The sequence below is a fragment of the Heterodontus francisci genome, chromosome 38, assembly GCF_036365525.1.
Source record: "Heterodontus francisci isolate sHetFra1 chromosome 38, sHetFra1.hap1, whole genome shotgun sequence".
In the NCBI taxonomy this organism is placed as follows: Eukaryota; Metazoa; Chordata; class Chondrichthyes; order Heterodontiformes; family Heterodontidae; genus Heterodontus; species Heterodontus francisci.
The window spans coordinates 31825348-31852796 of NC_090408.1; the positions used below are offsets into that span (position 1 = coordinate 31825348).

The 27449-nt window shown below is 44.0% G+C and overlaps 1 protein-coding gene across 1 annotated transcript in view; it reads left to right on the plus strand.

The window, feature by feature from the left end:
* The window catches only part of LOC137352341 (cytosolic carboxypeptidase 4), a 184503-nt gene that overhangs the window by 37007 nt on the left and 120047 nt on the right, over positions 1-27449 (plus strand). The window contains exons 11-15 of the mRNA XM_068017630.1: positions 519-1183; positions 6263-6340; positions 7340-7432; positions 8051-8199; positions 27211-27298. Of these exons, the coding sequence (XP_067873731.1) occupies positions 519-1183; positions 6263-6340; positions 7340-7432; positions 8051-8199; positions 27211-27298 (1073 nt within the window). The remainder of the gene's footprint in view (positions 1-518; positions 1184-6262; positions 6341-7339; positions 7433-8050; positions 8200-27210; positions 27299-27449) is intronic.

Here is a 27449-nt window from a genome sequence, read left to right on the forward strand (position 1 = left end):
TGACTATTCCTTTGACTATGTAAATTGAAATGTAGGCTCAAAGCCCTTTAAAAATGACATCAGTGCCCGCGCAATGGCGCCTGACGCCATTATCGGGGATGGACAGAGCCCCCCCCACATCATTGGGGTGGGCGGTCCGCCCCGGCTGCCATTGTGTAAAATGCAGCCCAATTGTATCCTACCCAATGGGAAAGATTGGATAAATATTTTGAAGCAGAGGAAGATACAGGGCTGTGGGGTGAAAGCAAGGGATTGCTCTCTAGTTGACCAGAACATGGTGGTCTGTACAGCCTCGTGGTGCTGTAATACGCCGAAACATTCAGCATTCTGTGTCCTCGCTCTGATAGTCAGTCTTCTGCTGAGGCAGGCGTGATATGAAGTTTTCTGGATCTTAACTCTGATATCCAGGATATTGGAGAAAACTTCAATAAACCCCACTTAGCAACATTCTTAATTTTCTCCCAGTTCTAACAGATATATATTAGTAATTATTACATCACGTATTTTGTTTCCTGCAGGATTTAGACTCAACTTCGGATGACCAAAGTAGCAGTCAGGATAGTGTGTCATGTTCAGCATTCTTCACAACTTCAGGGTCTCAGAGACAGAAGAAGCCCAGAGAGTGGCGAAAAGACATTATTGAGGAAGAATCACCGAAACCACACAACTTATTTAGGAACGGAAGAACCCATCAAACACCTCTGGGTTCATCTGACAGTGGAGGGGAAAATGGATCCAAACGATTGACAAAGAATTATTGCACTCCCATCCGAGATTCAGGCAGACATCCAGGCAGTGGAGGCACCTGGAACCCTTCAAAACATAAAATTAAGGAAATGCATTTGAATATGCATTGGGGCAGTGCAGATTCATCAAAAATGAACATGCAATTTCAAGATTTACAGAACTTCAAAACACTAAGTGGTGCTGGTGAAGAATGTATTCAGCCCCTAAGTCAAAGCTGGACTATCGGCAGAGAGCATATGCGTCAGGATACTGGGAATAAGCTTTCGGAAATGCGTACAGAAATTATTCCATTCCATGATCCATATGTTTACACCACTATGGCAGAGAAAACAAAATCAACCACCGATTACAAAACCCTGGCATTTCCAGATTACTGGGGTCATATCCCATCTCTTTTTCAGGAGCCACTGACTGAGCAGTGGTGTGGACATCAAAGGTAAAGCATTAATGTTATGATGTGTTTTATTCTGTTCTGTTTGTGTAGCTCTTTTAATGTTGTTGACATTAAGTTATTCTGACATTCTAATATCATTCAATCTACTCCCAGCCACTGCTGAGCTGCAAGTAACCACTCACAAACAGTCCATCAGGAATGACACCAAATGACCACTTTTTTTTTCTCTTCCTAGTGGCATTTGAAGCATTCCCTTTTTGCTGCTTCTCCATCTAGCAGATCATGCACTGGGTTGTTTCTGTAACTAAATTTCTATTTGCATAGACAGGACATTAGCTGACTCACAACTGCCAATCAGGAAAACCAGACGGATGCAGTAAGTGGGGGGCTGGGGGTGCGGAGTTACAGAGCCACTCGTGTCAGAGGTAACTACCTTTGCTGAATGTCAACCCATCTGACGTAGAGAGTTCCAGAATTTTGATGATGAGGGAATGATGATATATGTGCAAGCCAGAATAGTGTATGATTTGGAGGTGAACATGGCGGTGATGTTCCTATGTATCAGTCAACCTTGTCACTCTGGGTTGTAGAGACTGTGGGACTGAAAAAGTTTCCAAAGAAAGCCTTGGCAAGTTACTGCAGTGCATCCTCTGGATAGCACACACTGCAGCCAAGGCATGCTGGTGGTGAAGGGGACGGATGTTTAGACAAGAATATGAAGGACAGGTCAAGTAGACTGCTTTGTTCTGGATGGAATTGAGTTTATTAAATGTTGTGTGGCAGCTGCACACATCCAGGCAAGTGGAGGGTATTCCATCACACTCCTGACTTCTACCTTGTAGGTGGTGGAAAGGCTTTGGTGAGCTAGTCTCTGTAGAATACTCAGTCTCTGACCTGCTCTGACAGCATTTATGTGACTGGTCCAGTTGAGTTTCTGGCCAATGTTAATGGTGGGGGACTTGGCAATCGGAATGCCATTGAATGTCAAGGTGATTAAGTTTTCTGTTGTTGGAGATGGTCGCTGTATGTCACTTGTTACTTGCTACTTATTAGCCGAAGACTGGATGTTATTCAGGACTTTCCGCATGCAGGCATGGACTGCTACATTGTCTGAAAAATTGCGAATGGAGGTGAACACTAATCATCAGCGAATCAGCCACCAAAAGTGCCATGGTGGAAAGAGCAGGACGCAGCTGTCTGTGTTCTGGAACATGAGTCTTCAGCAGTATATCTGGGATATTGTAAGGGCCTGTAGCCTTTGCTGTGCTCAATGCACTCAGCTTTTTCTTGATGTCACGTGGAGTGAATTGAATTGGCTGCATCATGAAGGACTTAACAAGTCAGTTTGAGGGCAGCACCATGAGTAGCATACATGGCACCAGCCACCCAGAGTAAGTGCAGGTGTAAAAGAAAAAAAAAACTTGCATTTATATGGCACCTTTCACGACCTTAGGATGTCCCAAACTGCTTGACAGCTAATTAAATACTTTTGAAGTGTCGTTACTGTTGTAAAGTAGGAAGCATAGCAGCCAATTTGCACACTGCAAGATCCCACAAACAGCAATGCGACATGACAATCTGTTTTTGTGATGTTGATAGAGGAGCAAATATTAGGCAGGCCACCAAGGATAACTCCCCTGTGCTTCTTTGAAATAACTGCCATGGGATCTTTAATTTCTATTTGAGAGAGCAGATAGGGCCTTGTTTAAGATCACATCTGAAAGACAGCACCTCTGACAGTACTCCCTGAGTAATGCACTGGAGTGGCAGCCTAGATTTTTGTGCTCAAGACTCTGGAGTGGGGTTTGAATCCACAACCTTCAGGCTTAGAGGTGGGAGTGTTACCTACTGAGCCATAGTCGGCACATCTCGCCATAGTTCATAAGGGGAGGGCTTATGACTTCCAGGACCTAGTCTTTTATAAAAGCAGAAGATTTGGTAGTATGATAGATTGCTTATGCCATTGGGAGATCTACCTAAGAGCCTCTAGTGGAAGTGTCTACTACCAGCATATGTAGAATTCTGGTGCACAGCATTGAAATTCTGCAGTTGGCTGAGGAGCAAGTACCACCTCAAGGGTATCTGCAACTCAGCCTCTCACTGCACAGCCCATAATGCCAGTCTTTACATCTCTCGGAAATTCTTAGACTTCTGACAGTCAGCTGCTTGACTGCAATCACAGCTCCTTCATGGACATGCTATTTAACCAGCTTTTGCCAAATGGAGACAATCATCGATAGGGATTTCAACAAAGTCTTTGCTACTTATGGGGCTTCTGATTGACAGGCCAGCAGGTAGAGTGACATTGAGCTTACAAGAGCAAGATGGAAGTGGCAGAAGATGATGGTGTCCTCATAGCACCACATGTATACCATTCAAATCCTCACCTCTAGTGACTTCCCATGGGGAAGTAAGTAATCTGAGTCAAAATGGTGCTGCAGGCGTGAAATGCAACGTTCTGTAAGGTCATCTTTAGTTAGGCTGATGTAAATCCATGGTGTCCCTCCTAGAAACTTGGCTGTTGGCCATCTCCCAAACTGCAGGTAAATGGGTTGACCGCTGAAGGAAATCGGGCACATGAGATTGCACCTGGAAATTGGTCTCCTTGTGCTTATCTTTTCCATGAGGACAACCAGTGAGCAGAATGGATTGTGGCAGAGTTGATGCTGTGCCAGTGAAGTCAGTGAATGCATTATCAAATTGGAGTTATAAAACATGAGTGGCATAGACCATATGGGGTCTTTAACTCTGTGCAAGTGAATGTGTTTTGTGTGAGTTAAAATCTCTTATTACTCAACCAACCCTCTTATATTTTGACTCGAGTCCATTACTGAAATTTAGAGTTGTAAGTTATAATTTTCGGCCAGTTGACCTTACATTCTTGCGCCAGATATTGATTCACTGCCAATTCTTAGAATCATAGAATAGTGCAACACAGAAAGAGGCCATTCAGCTCATCAAGTCTGCACTGGCTTTTTTTGAAGAGCAATCCAGTTAGTCCTACTCACCCACTCTTTTCCCATATCCCTGCAACTTTTTTCCCCTTCAAATATTTATCCAATTCCCTTTTGAAGGCTACAGTTGAATCTGTATCCACCCCAGTATCAGGCAATGCATTCCAAATCCTAACCACTTGCTGCATAAAAAAAGTTGCTCCTCATTTTGCTTCTTGTTTTGCCAGTCACCCTAAATCTATGTCCTCTGGTTATGGACACTTCAACTATTGGAAACAGTTTCTTTTCATTTACTCTATTCAAACCCTTCATGGTTTTAAACACCTCTATGAAATCTCCTCTTAGCCTTCTCTGCTTTAAGGCAAATCCCAGTTTCCCCAGTTAATCCCTCATCCCTGGAACCATTCTGGTAAATCTCTTATGTACCCTCTCCAAAGTTTTCATGTCCTTCCTAAAGTCTGATGCCCACAATTGTACACAATACTCTACTCTAGCTTGAGACCAACTAGTATTTCATATAGGTTTAGCATAACTTCCTGGCTATTGTACTCTATGCCTCTATTTGTAATGCAGTGTTTTATTAACTGCGTTGTCTTGTCAGTTTTAAAGATTTGTGCACAAACACTCCAAGGTCTCTCTGTTCTTGCACCTCATTTAAAATTGCACCATTTTGCATGTATTGTCACTTCTCATTCTTCCTACCAAAATGTATCACCTCACACTTTACTGCATTCAGTTTCATCTGTCATGTATCCACTCATTCCACCAGCCTGTCTCTGTCCTCTAGAAGTCTATTACTCAGTGTTCACTATACTTAAAGTTTCGTGTCATTTACAAATTGCAAAATTGTGTCCTGTACCCCCAAGTCCAAGTCAATATATATCAAAAACAGAAGTGCTCCTTGCAGTGAACCTTGGGGAACTCCACTGTATACCTCCCTCCAAACAAAACAACCATCAACCACAACTCTCTGTTTTCTATCCCTTTGCCAAATTTGTATCCATGCTGCTACTGCTTCCTTTATCCTATGGGCTGTAATGTTGGTAACAAGCCTAATATATGGCACTTTATCAAAAGCCTTTTGAAAGTCCAAATACACCATCAACTGCATTGCCCTGATCCATCCTCCCTGTTACCTCATTTAAAAAAAAACCTCACAAGTTAGTCAAGCATGGCCCTGCCCACCGACCGCAAATTTGGTGGCAAGCCTGCCTCTGCTGGGCCCAGGGAGCCAGGGCAAGACGTTTCGCTGCCCAGGCTCATAATTGGTCTTGGGTGGGTCTTTCACCTCCTTGATGCAGAAAGTCCTGTCTATTGGAGCTGCCGGCCAATCAGTGGGCTGGCAGCCTAGTCCCAGCAGTGCCACCAGGAGCAGTGGCCATTGCTGGGACTACACCCAACCATCGGATGCAACAGGAAGGAGAGCCCTGGAACTCGGGTAAGTTTTGAGGGCCTCAGCGGGGACAATCGGCCAGGTCCTGGCGAGGCAAGAGGAGTCGGTTATGGAGGAGGAGGGGGGAAGTGTTGTGTATTGGGGGTGGTTGGGGCTTCGAATGCGGCCTTCCTTGGGCCACAGGGTTCCTGATCAGGAGGGCCCCCCCTCCAGCCTGCAAGTAGGCCGCTTGGTTTTATCAGGCGGGGTTCTTGGGGCCTTTGCTGTCCGGCCACCGAATGTAAAGTACCGGCGGTGGCAGGAGATCCTTAAGTGGCAGTTAATTGGCAACGTAAGGATCTTGATTGGCTTGGCGCGGACGGGCCGTTACTTGTTGCCGCCCCGCATAAAATTGTAGTGGGGGTGGGAGGGTGTCGGGAATGGTCCACCCCCCCCGCCTTCCACTCAATTGTACGCCCACTCCCCCCACGACCCACGCCACCACCCCGCTAGTTGGGGTGCCATCAAATTCTGGCCATGATTTGCCCTTAACAAATCCATGCTGGCTCTCCTTTATTAGTCCATGCTTTTCTCCTGGATTATTGATTCCAGAGTTTTCGCAACCACCCACGTTAAACTGACTGGCCTGTAATTAACTGATTTATCCTTCTGTCTTTGTTGAACAACTGATCTTGAATTCCTGGCTCCAGTACCAGGAGCTAATCTCTTTGTTATTAAATTTTATTGGCTTGTACTGAAATGATTTTGAAACTTTGTACTTATCTTTGGTTTCAGGGATAAAATATTTGAAGATATTCAACGTTTAGTTAACCCTGGGGATGTTCTAAACAAGGTCATTTTTGATATTGAAAGGTTAGTCAGCCCATTTTAAATCCCTTACATGATACTTCATTTGAATCCCAGAGTGCACAGAAGATGCTTGTCAAAAAATTCTGAATCAGGCACGTTTGAACATTTTACTGATGCTGTCTACCAGATCAAGGCATGAAATAAACGGGCAGGACAGGATTGCCAGCTGCTGAAATGTCATCGGTTCTATGGAAACAGCAGCAATTTTTAAAGTATTTCTTTGTATTTGTATTACTTAAGTCATAAGGCACCTGGTGCCCCCCCACTTCAATAGGAGCTTCTCTTTGTGAGGCAAATGGTGCACATCAACTTCCTTTTATCATTTAATTTTCAGTAAACTATACAGAATTGGGTTGTCTTATACTCAGGAATGAGCACCATAAGAGATGCCTGGGGATTCTGCAAAGCATCACCCTTAAATTTGACGACCTTAGAAATTTGACTGAACGGATGCTAAAACGGCCTCTTAATCCTCCAATATGGTAGGTAGGAAATGCATGCTCATTACAAGCTGGAAGCAGTTGTCCACCTTGGTAAAGGCCAAGAGATTAGTGTGCAGTGCCCACACTTGAAACATTTGTCACTTTGTAATGCTGTATCTAAGGCCCCGACTGAAAGATTAATTTGTCCTGAGGGAGCTGACAACTGGCGGCACTTGGAAAAGACAGGTCTCTGTGTGGCCTTAACAGATGCTCCTCAAAGGGATTGCAAGTTACGCCATAACTAACAAGGCAATATTTTAAAACCAGCCCAGATCCGCAGAGCATTTGTGATGAAATTGGTATCTTCGTTGCAATAGTACTGCTTTAAACCCCACCCCATTGCATTACTCCCAAAATAGTCTGACTAACTGCAATGTGAAGTTACTCCCCTGGGTCAGACACTTAATTGTTTTATAAAATGGGCCATTTGATTACATGCGCTCAGTGTGTCCTATTTATTTTTAATTTTGGGTTCAAGTATTGTTCCTATCAATGTTTTCTCTGGTTTATTTTCCAACAGTCGTTCATTGGTTGCATCAAAAGAGGACATTTCCCTGAAGTTCTACTCAAATTTTGAGGCAGGCAATCTTCGGAAAGCTATTCAAATTCGCAAGTAAGCATAAAGCAGGGCACAGCACAGTGTGTGGCAGTATTGTATTCTCGGAAAAATAAACTACTGCTACAAATAGTGTTTTAAATGTTTTATAATTGGCCATCGTTTTTAAATAATTATTGCAAAATGAAGGAATGAACAGTGTTCCTCATGGATGGGGCTACTCTGTGGGAATGCTTAGTTACAGAGGGTAGAACAGCTGTTAATCTCTGTTCAGCTGAGAGTTTGTGTAGTTGAGGAGCAGTAATTCGACTGTTTAATAAACGTCATTAGTATGTCATTAGATGCTGAGATGCTGTTTTCCCTGACCGGAGAGTCTAGAACGAAGGGGGCATAGTCTCAAAATATGGGATCAACCATTTCAGACTGAAATGAGGAGAAATTTCTTCACTCAGAGGGTTGTGAATCTTTGGAATTTTCTACCCCATCGAGTTATGAATGCTCGGTTGTTGAGTATATTCAAGGCTGAGATCAATAGAATCTTGGAATAAGAATCCAGAGATAAAGGGATCAGGTGGGAAAGTGGAGGATCAGCCATGATCTCATTAAATGACAGAGCAGCCATATGGTCTACTCCTGCTCCAGTTTCTTGAGTTCTTATTTCTTACTCCTTTCTAGATATGAATATGATCTGATTATGAATGCCGACATCAACACAGACCTTCAACACCACTGGTTTTACTTTAAGATCAGCGGCATGAAAGCCGGAATCCCCTATCGATTCAACATTATTAACTGTGAGAAGACAAATAGCCAGTTCAACTACGGTAAGAGGCAAAATTCCCGGGAACACAGGATTTCAGAATCTCAGGCCCATTAAAATAGTGTCATGTTCAAAACCATGGGCTGAATTTTACCGGCCCCTCGATGCCGTGGGTTGCGGTGCGGGGGCTGGTAAAATGCTGTGGGGAGAGGCCCGCCTCAACCCGCGACGTCGAGAAGGACCCGCCACATGTTACCGGCGGTGGCAGGACCTCAGTGGGGTCCCCCCCACCCCCCCCCACCCCCGCTGCCTGGCGGCGGGCCCTTCATCAGCATATTTAAATTAACAATTGAAATATGTAAATAAACTTACCTGCAGGCGGTGGCCGTCCCACGCCGATTTTACGGAGTTCCAGGCAAGAACCTGGTGGGGTGGGGGAGTAATAAAATTTTCAGGGCCGGAGGGGTGGAGGACCGAGGAGAACACTTTTTATTGGCTGTGGGGATGGTGGGAAGGGGTTGAAGGGCAAATGTTAGAAGGTTGGGGGAGAAGGTTCGGGTAGTGAATAAAGTGAGATTTGTCCATATCGTGCAATGGAAAAGACCATTGGGCATGTTGGGGAAGGGCCTCCATCACCTCAGTATGTATTCAATAAAAATGTATTATAATGCACCTTTAAAAATTTTAATTTTTGCGAAGGGTTTAAAGTCCTTTAGAAATGGCTCATGCACGGTGACGCTGGATGCCATTGCCGGGGTTGCGATGGCCGCCCCCTCTACGTCATCGGGGGCGGCCGCTCCTCCCCCTTGATTTAAATGAGCCCCCCCCCCACCCGCATAATATTGTGGGGGCTCAGGGACGGCGCATCTGCGTGGGATGCACACCGTTTTTAGAGTGCGCTGCCACGAACTGCAACGCACTCATAAAATTCAGCCCTGTATGTGCAAGGTGTTACGTATCTTCTGCTTCATGTGATCATTGAAACTCACACTCTAAGACTGTGATTTCCAAACCAGCAACAAGCATTACAAAGTTCCATATTTCCCACTTCATGATCTCCCAGCTGCAGTGGTCACTCTGTTTCTGCTTTCAAATGATAGATGGTACTGATTAGAATCGAGTTCCTGAGGCTTCTGCAGAGGTGTAATCACATAAAGAGAGTTAGGGACGACATCAGGGCTGTTGCTGGGATTAGAAGTGGGACGGTAAGATGAGAAAAGAGGGCATAACCAAAGCAAAAGAAAATGGTACAGGGAAGATATGTTCTTCCTTGTTTCTTTCCAGGGGCTGTGCCTAAAACAACACCACCTGCCCCAACACAATCGGTAAGAGTGGTCAGATTATATTGCATAGGGTTTTTAGCAAGAGCTGCTGCTACAAGTTTGGGTTTTCTGCCAATACATAACTTGCTATCTCTTTTGCATGCTCCTGTTCATGCAAAGTTAATGCAGTCGTTCACTACCTCGGGATAGATCTGGTTCAGTTCAGTGAAACCCCTCTCTCATTCCCACAGGCTATATTGACATTTAAATAATTCTCCGACAATGCTAACACTGCAACAATACGGAAATTCCCAAATCTTTCTCACCTGTCCAGAACAGAGACTCTAGCCAGCATTTGGCCAAAGGTATTTCTTTTGCCCCTAAAATATATGAAATGGGTATTCCTGCTCTCTGGAAACTGATGCAGCTGTATCAGTAACAGATTATGCACTGTATCAAACAGCTTTCTGTTGGATGTTTGTTTACAGTGGTCACATTTTGGCACTGTGCCATATTCTGCCAATTCAATGCTCGCAGTGGTCGTGTCTAAACACTGCAGCATATTCAGTGAATTTGTTGTCACAACGCAGCTCTTCACAATGTAGTGTCGCCCAGCAATCTGCCAGGCTGTGCCCTGGACTCCCTCTTCCTGTCCAGCAATTGCTTGATTTGTGTCACACCCTATTGCACTTATAACATTGAATATCTGTGGAATCACTTCTCTGTCATCCTCAATGATCAGCTCATGAGTCTTGAGTAGTCATGCAGTTTGGGGAATTGCCCACTGAGCAATCAGCATGGCACTTCTGTCTTCCACCCACTTGTTGGCTCCTTGCTGAAAATTAGCTCACAAAACGATCAACTTACTTAGTCTGGAATAATTTCCCAAAAAATTCCTTCTCAGCATAAACTTTTTTTTCATTCGTTCATGGGATGTGGGCGTTGCTGGTGATGTTGAGCTGCTGCTTTGAACTGCTGCAGTTCATGTGGTGTAGGTACACCACAGTGCAGGTAGGAAGTTCCAGGACTTTAACAATGAAGGAACGGCGATATATTTCCTTGTCAGGATGGTGTGTGACTTTGGGGGTGCGGGATCTCGCAAGTGGCGGTGTTCCTATGTGTCTACTGCCCATGTTCTTCTACATGGTAGAGCTTGTGGGTTTGGAAGGTGCTGTCCAAGAAAGCAAACTCATACACTTCATCACAAATTGGTCCACAAGAGATTAAAATATTTTCTTTAGAACACATTTTTTACACAGCCTGGGAAGCGACCAGTGTTCTGTGCACCTTGTTGATGTGTAGTTGTACATGGATGATGTGAATTTTTTGTCCATGGAGTACAGATATTCAGACAGAAAGCAAGCTGAATTATCAGAGCTGCAGGTTAATACTACAGGAATACTTTTAAGTTATAGTCATTATTTCTAAATCAGCTGTCGTACCTTATGAGGTGGGGTATGATTGTCCAGGTGTCAATATCTTTCTGCAAACATTTCACTTCAATGGCTGCATAATCAGTCTAATTGGATTTGTCTATTGCACAGTTTGCTAATTTGCAAACTTTAACATTGAAACAGCTAGTTCCAACCATCATGCAAATTTTGACTTAATTAATGTCTCATTAAAAATTTTGGCGGAAAGAAAATCCATCCAGTGTAGACATCTCCCACTGTTATTGTGCCAGTTCTCAATATGGTTAGCACTACCATAGAAACAATGAACCTTGCTCCGAGATGCAACTGGCTGAAGACAATTTTTAAATCACATTTATCCTTCTGTCCAAAGTCATATAAAATCTAATGTATTGAGCTCTCTATTCTATCATTGGCACATTGCCTGGCTTGTGTACTATTTATAGAATAGGCGTAATGGGGTTTATTGTGCAAGCATAGAATCACAGAATGATGCAGCATAGAAAGAAGCAATTTGGCCCTTTGTGTCTGTGCCAACTTCTGAAAGAGCAATCCAATTAATCCCTTTCCCCATAACCTTGCAAAATTTTCCCCTTCATGGATTTACCTAATTCCATTTTGAAAGTTATTATTGAATTTACTTCCATCACCCTTTCAGGCAGTGCATTCCAGATAAGTAGTATTCACCAGGTTCTTTTACCAATTACCTTAAATCTGTGACCTCTGGTTACTGGTCCTCCTGCCACCGGAAATGGTTTCTCCTTATTTTCTTTTTATTTAAAAAACGTTCATGATTTTGCGTGCTTCTATTAAATCTCCTCTTAACCTTCTCTGCTGTAAGGAGAACAACCCCAGCTTCTCTCGTCACTCTATGTAATTGAAGTTTTGCATCCCTGGTACCATTCTAGTAAATCTCCTCTGTACTCTCTGAGGCCTTGACTCTCTTCCTAAAGTGTGGTGCCCAAAATTGGACGCAATGCTCCAGCTGGGGCCAAACCAGTGATTTATAAATGTTTAGAAAACTTCTTTATTTTTGTATTCTGTGTGCCTGTTATAAAAGCCAAGGATCCCATATGTTTTATTAATGGTCTTCTCAATTTGTCCTTACACCTTCAAATAGTTGTGTACGTACTCCCCCGGTCTCTCTGTTCCTGCACTCCCTTTTAAAATTGTACTATTTAGTTTGTATTATCTGCCCTCATTTATTCTACCAAAATGCATCAGTTTGCATTTCTCTGCGTTAAATCTTGTCTGCCTATTTTACCAGTCTGTTTATGTCCTCCTGGAATTTGTTGCTGAAATGTGGATTGAACACCCAGGAATGCCGGTGGGGAGACCTCGAGGGAGATTTTGGAGCAAATTAAAAGGCCACCGTCCTGGACCCTTGCCCAATTAAGGGTGGGCTCCCGGCTCTGGAGGGCCAACAGGAACAGCAATGCTCTGGGCGGCTGTCAGCCCCACAGGGAGAGGTGGACACTGACAATGTAGGTGGCGACCGAGAGGGTGCCTCAAGATGGAGGCTCCAGGAAGGCCCAAGGAAACAGCTGTGGCCCTTTGGCAATCGCGGCTATGGGGGGAGGGATGGGCGGGGGGTGGATATTACGAGGCATCGCTGGCCTGCTGCTGGGAGGTTACCTCCATCCATCTGTTGGGCTTTGGCCTCAGCAGGGGGTTCGTATGCTGACTGCAAATTCTAGATGCCGTGTGACGAGTGCCCTCAATAGGCACTTTAATTGGCTTCAATGGCTATCTGTGATGGGTACCTGTCACCTCCAGAAGCAGCCTCCCTGAAATTAGGAGGCGGGAACATCCGTCAAACCAGCACGCCAGCGTGGAATTGCCGGCACACCCGTCTCCAGCCCCCACATTGCAACGAAAATTCAGCCCATTGTTACTTCATCATTATTGCCTACTTTGAATACAACCACTATATAGGAGTGCGAGTATTCAATGACTGCAGTCACCTCTGGCAGAAAATCTTGGAATTGGCACTGATATCAAGGAGCCAATGGTATGGCTTTGCTAGTTAGTTTTATCTGCCATTAATGCCCCTAAAGTATCATAATTGCTGTGGAAACTTGCCTTGTGCCAGTTAATGTGGGCTAGACTATATCACCAGCTGAAGGTTGGAAAATGAGGTTTATCCGGAATATTTGATAAAATTCTGCACAGTGACTTTACCTTCCTCACACATTTGCTGGATTTGTTTGTTTATAAGCTGTACTTAAACACTTGGTCATTACATCCATCATGCAGTACAGGATTTCAAGTGAAAGAGAAAGAAAGAAATGTAATAATTCACAGTTTTCGCCAGTTATGCTTTCTCTTTTTATAAGTACTTGTATGTTTGATAGCTGGTTTTTCAATGGGAGGAGAGAGTCATGCACAATATCCCACTGCTCCTTGGTATTTTTATAGGAGCAAGAGTCGGCCATTTGGCCCCTCATAATGTAATCAGGCAGAGTCAACGTGGTTTTATGAACGGGAAATTATGTTTGACAAATTAGAGTTCTTTGAGGATGTAACAAGCAGGGTGGATAAAGGGGAACCAGTAGATGTAGTGTATCTGGATTTCCAAAAGGCATTCAATAAGGTGCCACTTAAAAGGTTACTGCACAAGACAAGAGCTCATGGTGTTGGGGGTAATATATTAGCATGGATCGAGGATTGGCTAACTAACAGGACTAATCAGGATAAATGGGGCATTTTCAGATTGGCAAACAGGGTGCCACAGGGATCAGTGCTGGGGCCTCAACTATTTATGATCATTATTAATGACTTGGATGAAGGGATGAGTTTATTGTAGACAAATGTGTGGATGATTCAAAAATAGGCAGGAATGCAAGCGGTGAGGAGGAGACAAAAGGCTGAATTCTATAGGCAGAAAAAATGGCGGGCCGCACGCCAGAGCCGCTGCGATTCCAAGCGCAGCAGCTCATTTAAATAGCTGGGGTGGGCTGCAACCCCCCCCCCCCCACCCCATCCCCGATGATGTGGAGGGGGCAGAGCCCTACCAGTAAATTTAAATATTTAAAGTGAAACGGCATTACAAAAAATAAATACCTCTCTTTTGCCCCCACTAAAAGATGGGAAAGACATTTCACAACCATCTGACATCTCAAAGATTTTTACAGCCAGTGAAGTACTTTTTTGAAGTGCAGTCACTGTTGTAATGTAGGAAACTTGCTTTCATATCACCCTTAACATGAAAAAAATCCCAAGTCATTTTCATCTTCTGGTTAAGGATGTCGGCAGAAAGTTTGACTTCTTCCAAATGTGCCCAATGGTGTACACTTTCCAAGGGGGGTGGTGTCTGGGGACATGTTTCCCTAGAACATTTTGTATTTTTACATTCAAAATGAAACATTCTGGTTTACTTTGCAAAGTTCTGCTTCACAACTGATAGATTTTTAATCAAAATAAAACACGAAGAACAAGTGACAGTTGGGTGTGTCCAGATGTAGGAGGCCAACCAGATCATCACTGCTCCAAAGAGTGCCTCAACAGTTATTCATCTGCTGCCCCCTCACAGGGGCACTCCCCTCCTTCCAACTGCCCCTCTTTTGCTCCTATTTCAAGTTGCTGTCCCTCTCTCTCTCTCTCTTCAGTTCACACTAGCACTCTGCTTCCCCGCCCACAACACTCTTTACCCTCTACCTTCATTTCTTGTTTCCACCACACCACCCCCCCCCCCCCCCCCCCCACAACCTCCACCACTCACCCAGCTCTGTTCTTTCTGGAACATTTCTCGTCCTTTCCCATTCCTCAACTTCCAATGAAGATAAAACATGACATAATTGAGATTAGGATTTCTGATCTTGTAAAAATATTGTGCAAATTCGCTCCCAACAGCAGCGTTTGGAGCACTAGGGGGTCCGAGTGGGGTTTGGCACTGATGGACTGTGTGGGAGCTTGAACTAATATTTAGCACCCCAGGAAGCTCAAGCATATGCGAGTGTTTATATGGTGTATGCCTGGCTACACCCATGCATCCTAACATAATATTATAATAGCTATGATCTGGAATGCATTGATTAGAAGAAAAAGCAAAATACTGCGGATGCTGGAAATCTAAATACAGAAAATACTGGAAACACTCTGGAGGTCCAGCAGCATCTGTGGAGAGAGAAACAGAATAAACTGGTGGAATTATGTGCTGGCGGCAGGGGTCTCGATGTCGGGAGATCCCCGCGGTGGCTGTTGTGCAGAAGGCCCTCTGAATTTAGAGCCAATCAGGCACTTAACTGGACAGTGGCGGTCCTTCCGTACGATTTAGGACCCTGCCGCCAGATGTCCAGGCCTTGCAGATCTGCCATCCAATCAGAGGCCGGCAGCTGCAGTACCACCATGGAGGCGGGATGGTCGGGGGGGGTTGCTGGGGGTCGACCCCCACCACCATTCTACCCAATTTTATGCTCTCCTCACCTCCAAACCCACCACAAAGGACAGCCTAAAATCCCACCCAACGTTTCAGGTCTGTGATCTGTCAGCAGAACTCGGATACATTGCCTGAAAGTGTGGTAGCTGTTACAGGGCAGTTTCCAGTTTAAAAAGAAACTTAAGAGTGTGACACCTGAGTAGATAGCTGTGGTAGAATTCAGAATACGTCACATTTCATTCAGAGTTTCAGTATCGCAGTGAGTGGTTAGCATCTGGAATGCACTGCCAGTGAGTGTGGTGGAGGCAGGTTCAAAAGAGGCATTCAAAAGGCAATTAGATATTTATCTGAAAAGGAAGAACGTGCAAGGTTATGGGGAGAAGGCGGGGGAGTGGCACTAAGTGAATTGCTCATTCGGAGAGTCGGTGCAGACCGGAAGGGCCGAATGGCCTCCTTCAGTGCTGTAACGATTCTGTGATCTCTCTGACTCATTCCTTATTAAGTGCTGTACCAGTTTCTCTCATTCCTCAAAGGTGAAATTATTATAAATATCTGCTGCTTCTTCCCCATTAAGATGTAAGGAAATAAATCTTTTCATCTTACTTTTTTCATCGACTTCAATATTTGTTAAATACACCTCCACCCAGTTATTTAAAGATTTCCATTCAAAAGTGGAGGTTTGCAATTCATCTACTTTGATATAATTTTGTTTTACTTCATGAAGCTCGCTTCCTAGTTACGTACTGTGATTCTGCACTTCCAGGTTTACTGTCCCCCTTCATTAACCACTTCTAACACCATGGGGCTATTAAGACAGGCACTCATAAAGTGTCGATGCTCATCAAAAGCTTTGTCAGGTGCAGAGGCCTGGGAATTGCTAAGTGCCTGATGTGTGTAGTGTGCCAAAGTGTCACCCGAGGTGCTTTTAGCAACTGGGCAACACATACAGACACTGCACAAGGCTCATTATCACCTAAAATAGTATATAAATCGAGGTTCCTGCCAACACGCAATTGGGTGGTGTGAGCAGTGCCAGAGGTTGTGAGAGAGGCTAGTTTCTTTCAGTTTAGCCCTTCTTATTAAAGGTACATTGCTGTAACTCTTTAGTAATTAATTTTTTCTGCACTGTTTGGGTCTTATTGGAGAAAGGAAGTTACTGAAACCTTCTGGGTACCCTCTTAAAGCTATACAGCACTTTCTGTCAGTGACTGTTTGTACAGTTATTGTTGAGAGCTCATTAGCATTTTGGTATGGGCATTGTTATGACATAGCTGTCTATTTACTGGTTTTGAAGATGGAGAAAGATCATTCAGAAACATTCTTACACTACTAAACCAGAGTCTCTTACTTGGGCCTCACAAAGAATCCTGCCGGCACCAACGGAACTAGTTTGCTGTCCCTGTGCACCCTATTTGTGAAAGTAAAGGTTGTCACTACATCAATGTGTTGGTGGCATATGAACACAGGAACAAACTATACATGTGAATGCTCACTTTCTTGGCCGCACCCATGATGGTCAACCAGAGAGGCACCCTCTAGCCCAGGTGCACCCCCCAATAGTTGTAGGTCAGTAAACCTTTAGCAGTGATTCTGTTGCTTGGATTGGCTGGGAGAATGTTTCAGGATAGCTCCGCCAAGGCCTGTAGATTATTGTTGGCTGCTGTGTGCTGCACAGCACAGCTGGAAAGTGGCCTAATGATGACACAACCAAGAGAAGCCAGCAAGAAGCTGCAGAAAATGAAGCCAATCAAAAGATTGTCTGCTATCCAAGCTGCCCCAATTGCTGCTATCATCAGGCAGGATCTAATTGTCCAGTCATTTCATTAAAATCCTTTTGCTGCCAGTGAAAGAGGGTTGGGGAGGGGTCAGGTGAAGGGAGATTTTGAAATCTAAAGATAAAAGTCGAGGCAATTGAGCACTGTTGCGATTTGGGTAAAGACAAGCAGAGTGGGACAGGAAGGGACAAAGATTAATGATAGTCCATCAGCAAGTAAGGTCTATTCAAATAATAGTAGGTAAAATAAAATTAAAGGTTCTTTTATCCGAATGTGTGAAGCATTCGCAATAAGGTAGATGAACTAGTGGCGCAAATAGTGATAAATGGTCTAGATCGAATCGCCATTACAAACACAGGGGCCAGAATTTTTACAGCTCGCTGCAGCGATATTTTGACCGGCAGCGCATTTACATGTCTGGGGCGGACTGCCCGCCCCCGATGACGTAGAGGAGGCAGGTGCTCCAGCCCCGGCAACGGCGTTCGGTGCTACCACGCAGGCACCGGAGCATTTTTAAAGGGTTTCTAGCCCTTCATTTAAATTTACATTTTTAAAGTTACAGCATTAAAAAAATTAAAGTTAAACATTTATTCAAGGTTCCAATGCCCTCTCCCACTGCACCCCCCCATGACTAATCAGTTTATTAATTGTCCTCTCCCCCCAAAAAAACTAATCGTGATCCCCACCTTCCTTCCCCCTACGAAGCTGAGAACCTTTAACCTTCAACCCCTTCCCACCATCACCTCCAGCAATCGCGTCAGTCTTTGCCGCTTCCCCACCCCCCCACCTCCCGCCCTGAAAAGTTCAATCCTCCCCACTCCCCACCAGTGTTCCTCCTTGAATCTCTGAATGGAGATCTGAAGGTGCGGGAGTTCTGGCAACTGGCCGGAATATTGGAGAGGGGCGGCCGTTGCGATGACCTAAGTATTAATTCCTTTATTAGCATAAATATATTTCAATTAAGTCCCCGTTGCTGAGCGACGATGGGGGAGCCTCCATGAGGCCGCGCTGCCACTGGTAATATGGGACGGGGCCTTCCCAGCTTCGAGGCCCATGGCGGGCCTCCCCCAGAGGTATTTTATGGCACCCCACCCCCAACGCCATGACACCCCCAACGTCGGTGGGCTGATAAAATCCAGCCCATGGTTACAAGGTGGGAAATAAAAATTCAAGGGTACACAACATTTCAAAAAGACAAAGAATGGAAAATGAGGAGGAGTAGCTCTCATAGTAAAGGATGACAGTAGTGAGAAAGGATCTTGGTTCTGAAGATCAGGAAGTAGAATCGGTATGGGTGTAGTTTAGGAATAAAAAGGGTCAGAAAATGCTGGTGGGTATAGTTTATAGACCCCTGAGCAGTGGTTATACCATTGGACAGAGTATTAAGTAAGAAATAATTGGAGCTTGTAACAAACACAATATTATAATTGTGGTACACAGAATACTGGGGGAGATAGATAGCACGAGAGTAGGGAATAGTACGTTATTAGGTGGGGTCAGGGTAAGGGAGAAAGTAATAAAGTCTGAATCAGGGTTAATGTGCATGTATGTGAATGCATGGAGTGTGGTTAATAAGACTGGTGAGGTACAGGCACAGATTGCCATGTGGAAATATGATGTTGTGGCTGTACCAGGGACCTGGCTCAAAGAAGGGTGTTAAATATTCCTGGATACAAGGTGTTCAGGAAAGATTGGAAAGGGAAAAAAAGGGGAGGGGTGGCGATATTGATTGGATGTCCCAGAGGGGTCGAGGAAAGAATCAATTTGGCTCGAGCTAAGGAACAAAAAGGTGTAGTTATGTTGCTTGGTGTTCTCTATAGGCCACCAACTAGTGGGAAGGACATGGAGGAACAAATTTGCAAGGAAATTACAGAGAGGTGCAAAAATTATATGGTAGTTATAATGGGGGACTTTAATTATCGAAACATAGACTGGGATAATAGTGGTGTAAAGGGCAGTGAGGGGCAAGAGTTCCTAGAGTGTGTTCAGGAAAATTTTCTACAACAGTATGTTGCTAGTCCAATGAGAAAGGAGGCACTGCTAGACCTGGCTCTTGGGAATAAGGTGGGGCCAAGTGGATCAAGTATCAGTATGACAGCATTTAGGGGATAGTGATCATTGTATCATAAGGTTGAGGCTGACTATGGAAAAGGACAAAGAACAATCTAGGGTAAGAATAATTAACTGGGGGAAGGCCAACTTCAATGGGGTAAGAATGGAGCTGGGGCGAATAAATTGGAGTCAAAAGCTGGCAGGAAAAGCGGTAGATGAACACTAGATGAACCTTCAAAGAAGAGATAGTTTGGGCACAGTCAAGGTATATTCCCTCGAAGGGGAAAGGTAGGGCAAACAATCCAGTGCTCCCTGGATGACAAAAGAGGTAGATATTAAGATAAAGAAGAAAAAGTGTGCTTATGACAGATGCCAGGTAGAAAATACTATTGAGAAGCCAGCTGAATATAGAAGGTTCAGAGGGGAAGTAAAAAAGCAGATAAGAGAAGCAAAGAGAGAGCGTGAAAAGAGACTGGCAGCTAGCATTAAAGGAAATCCCAAAGTTTTCTACAAGCATAGAAAGACAATATGCAGGCTTGGGCTGATAAGTGGCAAGTGACATTCACACCACACAAGTGCCAGGCAATGACCTTCTCCAACAAGAGAGAATCTAACCATCTCCCCTTGACATTCAATGGCATTACCATCGCTGAATCCCCCACTATCAACATCCTAGGGGCTACCATTGACCAGAAACTGAACTGGAGTAGCCATATAAATACCGTGACAACAAGAGTGGGTCAGAGGCTAGGAATCCTGCGGTGAGTAACTCACCTCCTGACTCCCCAAAGCCTGTCCACCATCTACAAGGCACAAGTCAGGAGTGTGATGGAATACTCTCCACTTGCCTGGATGGGTGCAGCTCCAACAACACTCAAGAACCTCAACATCATCCAGGACAAAGCAACCCGCTTGATTGGCACCTCATCCGCAAACATTCACTCCGTCCACCACCGATGCACAGTGGCAGCAGTGTGTACCATCTACAAGATGCACTGCAGCAACGCACCAAAGCTCCTTAGACAGTACCTTCCAAAACCACGACCTCTACCAACTAGAAGGCCAAGGGCAGCAAATGCATGGGAACACCACCGCCTGCAAGTTCCCTTCCAAGTCGCACACCATCCTGACTTGGAACTATATCGGCGTTCCTTCACTGTCGCTGAGTCAAAATCCTGGAACTCCCTTCCTAACAGCACTGTGGGTGTACCTACCCCATATGGACTGCAGCGGTTCAAGAAGGCAGCTCACCACCACCTTCTCAAGGGCAATTAGGGATGGGCAATAAATGCTGGCCTGGCCAGCGACACCCACATCCCATGAATGAATTTTAAAAAAAAGTAAAAGGGTGGTAAAAGGAGGAGTGGGGCCAATTTGGGACCAGAAACGGGATTTACACAGGGAGGCAGAGGGCATAGCTGAGGTATTAAATGAATACTTTGCATCTGTCTTTACCAAGGAAGAAGATGCAACCCAGGCAATGTTGAAAGAGGAGGTAAGTCAGACACTAGAAGGGTTTAAAATTGATAAAGAGGAAGTATTAGGCTGTCTGTACTTAAAGTGGATAAGGCACCAGGGCTGGATGCGATGCATCCAAGGATACTGAGGGAAGTGAGGGTAGAAATCGCAGAGGCACTGGCCATAATTTTTTAGTCTTCAGTAGACTCTGGGGTGGTGCCAGAGGACTGTAGAATTGCAAACGTTACACCCTTGTTCAAAAAAGGGTGTAAAGATAAGCCCAGCAACTACAGGCCAGTCAGTTTAACTTCGGTGGTGGGAAAACTCCGAGACAAAAATAATTCGGGACAACATCAATAGTCACAAGGACAAATGCAAGTTAATTAAAGAAAGCCAGCATGGATTTCTTAAGGGAAAATCATGTTTAACTTACTGGAATTTTTTGAGACGGTAACAGAGAGAGTTGATGAGGGCAATACTGTTGACGTGGTGCACATGGACTTTCAAAAGGCATTTTAAACGGTGTCACACAATAGCCTTGTGAGCAAACTTGTAGCTCATGGAATAAAAGGGATGGTAGCAACATGGATATGAAATTGGCTGAGTGACAGGAAACAAAGAGTAATGGTTAATGGATATTTTTCGGGCTGGAGGAAGGTTTGTAGTGGAATTCCCCAGGGATCAGTGTTGGGACCCTTGCTTTTCCTGATATATATTAATGACCTAGATCTTGGTGTACAAGGCACAATTTCAAAGTTTGCAGATGATATGAAACTTGGAAGCATTGTGAACTGTGAGGAGGATAGTGTAGAACTTCAAAAGGACATAGACAAGTTGGTGGAGTGGGCAGACAGGTGACAGATGAAGTTCAATGCAGAGAAATGTGAAATGATTCATTTTGGTAGGAACATCATGGAGAGATGATATAGAATAAAGGATACAATTCTAAAGGGGGTGCAGAAGCAGAGGGACCTAGGTGTATATGTGCATAAGTCATTGAAGGTGGAAGAACAGTTTGAAAGAGCAGTTAGTAAAGCATACAATATCCTGGGCTTTATTAATAGGGGCATAGAGTACAAGAGCAAGGAAGTTATGTTGAACTTGTATAAGACACTAGTTCGGCCTCAGCTGGAGTATTGTGTCCACTTCTGGGCACTGCACTTTGGGAAAGACGTGAGGGCATTGGAGAGAGTACAGAAAAGATTCACGAGAATGTTTCCAGGGATGAGGAATTTCAGTTATGAAGATAGATTGGAGAGGTTAGGATTACTTTCCTTGGAGAAGAGAAGGCTGAGAGATGATTTGATAGAGGTATTCAAAATCATGAAGGGTCTGGACAGAGTGGATGGAGAGAAACTGTTCCCACTCGTGAAAGGATCGAGAACGAGAGGGCACAGATTTAAGGTATTTGGTAAGAGAAGCAAAAGTCGCATGAGGAAAAACTATTTCACGCAGCGAGTGGTTAAGGTCTGGAATACGCTGCCTGAGAACATGGTGGTCGCAGGTTCAATTGAAGCATTCAAAAAGGGAATTAGACAGTTATATGAAAAAGAATGTGCAGGGTTACGGGGAGAAGGCGCGAGAATGGAACTGAGGGAATTGCTCTTTCAGAGAGCCATGATGTCCCTCTGACACGACAGGCCGAATGGCCTCCTTCTGCTCATCCAGTACTGGATGTCGGATAAGCAGTCTGTTCATTTACCAACAGTGGAGGAGTTGAGAGAGGTGGTGGTGAGATAGAGCTGAGTGTCGTCAGCATACATGCTGTGCTTTTGGATGATGTCAGTGAGGGGCATGTAGATGAGAAATAGGAGAGAGCCAAGGATAAATTCTTGGGGAACACCAGAGGTAACGGTGTGGGTGCAGGAAGAGAGGCCATTGCAAGTGATTCTCTGGCTATGATTAGATAGGTAAGAATGGAACCAGGTGAGAGCAGTCCCACCCAGCTGGACGACAGCGAAGGGGCGTTGAAGGAGGATGTCAAAGGCTGCAGACAGGTCGAGAAGGACAAGGAGAGAAAGTTTATCTTTGTCGCAGTCACGTAGGATGTCATCTGTGACTTTGATAAGAGCTGTTACAGTACTGTGGTAGGGGCAGAAACTTGATTGGAGGGTTTCAAATATGGAGTTCCCAGAGAGCTGGGAATGGATTTGGGATTTGACAACGCATTCAAGCACTTTGGAGAGGTAGTTTGCAAGGATGGTTGGGTCAAGGGCTGGTTTCTTGAGGAGGGGGTGATGATGGCAGATTTAAAGGAGAGAGGGACAATGCCTGAAGAAAGAGAACTGTTAAAAATATTGGTTAATGCAGGGTAGTCAGCCGTTTAGTGGGAATAGGATCAAGGGAGCAGGAGGTGGGTCTCATGGAGAAGATGAGGTCAAAGAGGGCATGAGGGGAGATAGGAGAAAAGCTAGAGAGAGATGTGAGTTCAGGGCTAGGGCAGGGAGGAGCCTTAGAGGAAGTTTGGCCTGGTGGTCTAGTGGAAAGGAAGGACTCGGCAGAGGCAGCTGATCGACTGGTCTTGATCTTAGTAACAAAGCAGTCCACGAGCTCCTCACGCTTATTGTTGGAGGTGAGGGTTGAAGATCGGGGAGAAGGGTTTAAGAAGACTGTTTGCAGTAGAGAAAATAAGCTGAGGGTTATCTTTGCATTCCAGGATGATCCTGGAATACTGAGCAGTTTGGGCAGACGAGAGCAAGACCCAATAGTGTTTTAAGTAGTCCAGCCAGATCCGGTGGTGGATGGCTAAACCAGTTGTCCACCATATTCCTTCAAGTCTCCATCCTTTGAACTTAAGGGAGTCAAGATGAGGGCCATATCGGGGAATGGCCAGGGTGAGAAAGAGTAATGGCTGTACTGGGGACTAAGGCATCAAAGGTAGAGTTGAGGGCACGGTTGAGCAAATCAGTAGCTGCAGAAATGTTGTGACAACTGGAGGGCCAAAGGCTAGACAGTTGGGAATTTGAAAGTGCATTTCTAAATGAATTGGGGGATAGTTTTTTCCAGGGATGGATACAGAAGGAGGTAGGGTTGAGGGGGAGTGGAAGGAGGATGTGGGTGCAGAGTGATACAAGGAAGTGATCAGAGATGGCCTTATCTGTAATTGAAATGATGGAGTAGCAAGACCGTGTGAGATGGCAAGATAGGCGGGGCTGTGAATATGGGTTGAGAAGTTTACATGGAGGGAGAGATTTAGGGGGGATAGAGGACAGTGAACTCAGGAGAGAGAACATGATGAGTTGAGATGGAGGTTGAAATCACTGAGGATGAGAAGTCGTTTGGTGCAGAGACTGAGGGAGGAAAGCAGTTAAGATATCTCGGTGAGAAAATTTTTATTGCACTTGTGAGGGCGGTAGAGAATGCTGATTTTGAAAGAGAGGTGAGAGGAATGGAACAAGGTGAGCTGCTCAAAGGAGGAGAAAGTGCCAGCAGAGTAGGGGGTCAGGCCACGGAATGATCTGGTAATAAGTGCCACACCGCTACCGTAATGGTCTTGGCAGAGCAAATGGTGGAAGATGGAACCAGGTGTTCAGTGTGTTGTGCCCACTTCTTCCCCTTAGTCAAATATATGATAATGTGTCTTCCACTTCCTAACATTGCGCTTCTTCTAAGTGTTTCCTGTATGGCAGGAGGTGGTGAAATGGATGGCTGCTTGCCTCTTGGGTTGGAGGTGACCAATCTCTCCAGCTGGGTCTAAAGATACCCTGCAGGTGAAGATTCCAGGTGTTGAAATGGCTGCCTGATCCTATATGATTGGTGAATATTTGGTGGTAGGCAGGTTGGGATATTGCATTAGTCTTCAAGATCTGTGCTACCTCCTATAATTCCTCTGTCACCGAGCAATCCCTCATCTTAGCCAGAGCTATGTGTAGGAACACACCTGTGGGCAGCAGTGAGGTAGTTGAAGCCCTGTGTTATGGTTGTCTCCATTTGATAGTCCAACGTGATCAATTCAGAGACAGAATCCTGCAGATTGAAGCTCAAGGTCTTCATGGTATTAGTCAAAGCATCAATGAGAAAAGTTAAGCCTAGCCTTGTAATCTTGGCCAAGAGATGCTGCATTGCAGAAAACCTCTGTGTCCACATTCACATAGTGTGCTGAAACTTCACCACATATTCATGCAGGATTTAATAGATTTGTGTTGCAGATCATTCATGGATGCCCCAAACTACAAAATCACAAATAACTCCATGAAGGGTTGACATTGATCTACCAAAGAACATTTGTTAACAGGACCTGTGGTGGCCTCGAGGCAATAATTCAGCTTATAAATTGTATCTCCTGCAATTTCACTTGTGCTTACCCCTGCCATTCATGATTAGTGCTTCTTCCAGCAGCTCACTGTAGGAGTGGATGATACCGTGTGTAGTGCTTGGTTGAATTTGCATACTTCACTCAGCTTCCTCTTCCTCTTGGGCATCTGGCCCAACATAATTACATACATTACATACTTTATATGAAATCACTTGAAACATAATTGCACGTGGCATGGGATTATATTGTGTTACACTGAAATTATACAATATGGGCCTATTTGAAGGGATGAATGATTAACTAAGGAAATAAGCAATGGAAAGTAAAGATAGTAGCCATGAAATGGGGAGAGGTCGCCAAATTCTTCAGTTTTTTCCTCTGTTACCTTCATGCCCATAATTTTGATGGTCTTCTCCCCCAAAGAGTCAAGGGTTGTAGCTTTGATAACCCTCTCTTCAGCCTGTAAGTTCTATCTCCTGTTATGTGTAGCTTTCCCTCAAAAACAGATAGAATGGGACATATGTGAGAACGAAGATTGTGAGAGAAGCTGAGTTCTACCAAAGCACCCAAGCCATCGACCATTTATGTGAGTCCAAGAACACACAGCTCTGAGGAACATTGTGCTTGCATAGTTCTTGGTGATTGATTCTTGGTAGAGTATGAAGAGTAATGTGATGTGCTAACATGCCACACTGAAGTGGAAGAAAATGAGCATGCCTGTGCTTTTGTAAAGTTCAAATGAGTCAAGTTCCCTGCATTCATCTTCTGTGCGAAGTGTTGTGGGATGTTTTTCTATATTAAAGGCACTGTGTAATTGAAGTTGTTATTGATCAAGTTTGCACTGGGCAGCAGTAAAGGAGTTTGGGCAAGACTATCCATTAAGTTGTTATAATATGTTTGCATTGACTAAAACCTACTCTGAGACACAGGTGAGCTTGCATTGATGAGTCTTTACCACTTTGCTCCATACTGCTCAGGATTTACTTTTTATTGAAGCTACCAATAGAATGACAACCAGAAAGTCTGGTTTCTGAGGCCATTCTGCCCCCAACCATTTTGCAGCCCAACTTGGTTCTAACCGGTTGTGCTTAATTGAATACATGCATATTTAGTAAGAAGCTTTTTTGAACAGACAATCCTTGGCTCAAATTGATAGTCTGGGTGCTTTATATTCTGAGGCTTTAAGTACTGTGGCTTTAGGTACATGTCATGTGCAGTTTGTACTCTACGTAATCTTGCTGTTCTGGGTATGCTGTGTAAGGCATATATTCTTTTGATTCATGTGCTTGCAAGTATTATACTTTCCTTAACTTGTAGTTCAAGATGAGTTATTAAGATAAATATTTATATACTGTAACACTGAGACACTCAATACAACACATGCACTTTCCCATAAATAAAACACATTGTTGATTTGACTGCAGTGTGTTTCAGTTTAATATGATTTTAGACACTTCTTGTTTCCATGCTTCACACTGAGTCAAGTTTCATGGCAGTTTCATAATTCAGCAGCTTGAGGGGATTTTGTTGCTGAAGTGAATTTATATTCATGTAGTTCAACAGTTGTGGACAAATTCCATAGTTTACGTGTTAAACCAGATTTAATACCAAATCAAATCATTTATGCTTTAAATGGGTTTCACAGATGTGACAAAGTTGTATTAATATAGGTGACAATTAGTGTAGCACCACAAAGTAAGATGTTGCAGCAATAATATGATTTTACAACAAACAGCAGTGTAACATCAGCAAAGCCATTTAGTCACAAATGTGAAGTGCAAACTCTTCATGTGACATTGACTTTCATGAAGACATCTGCCAGTGACTTATTGAAATGATAGTATATGCTCCAGATATTAACACAAATCGAAGGTCTGAGACAATAAAGCTTGTGTCCATCGTTTAATGAGAAATCTGAAGTTTCACTTTTTCTCTCTGCTTTAAAGTGAGTCAAGGTGTTTAAAAAAAAATCCTGGGGTAGCACGGATTTTGCAAATTTGGAACAAAGTTCGACAAATGTTTTTTTAATTTAAAAGAAACCTGACAGAGCATTCCAAACTGAGGCTAAAGAAACTTTAGCTTCGACATTATTGCTATGGAAAGAAAGAAGAACCTGTATTTATATAGTGAGCACCAACTCTTTGAAATTCCCTGTTAATCAACAGAGCTACTTAGAGTGGAATGGACCTGGGTACTCAGAGTGTGCAGGAGCATTATCAAAAGTGCAAGGAGGCTGGATTACCAAGTGTTTGAGAAAACTGAGCTACTGTGAATGTGAAGGTTATGGGTTCCTGCGAGTATGAGGGAGCTGGATTACTAAAAGTTCAAGGAAGTTAATTTATTGATAGTGTAAGGATTTTAGACTATTGGAGAAATTCAGAATAAAATTTAATACCCCTTTAATCAATGAAACCCACTGATGTACACTTTCTGTGATAACTTAAATAAATATTGACAAAGGTATTGTATGTGCTGTGTTGCAGGAATGCAGCCGGTGATGTATTCTGTCCATGAGGCATTATGTGGAAGAGCACACTGGGTTCGTGTGGGTTCTGATATCTACTACTACAAGTATGTTTCCTTCTTCTGTTATCTATTATAATGTTTGGGTTAGATACAAAGTAATAAAACTCAAGTATAGTTCGTCACCTCTGGGGCTAAGCATGATTATATGTTATGTGAGCTTGTGATCTTTGGTGATCGGTATTATAAAGGCCTCATC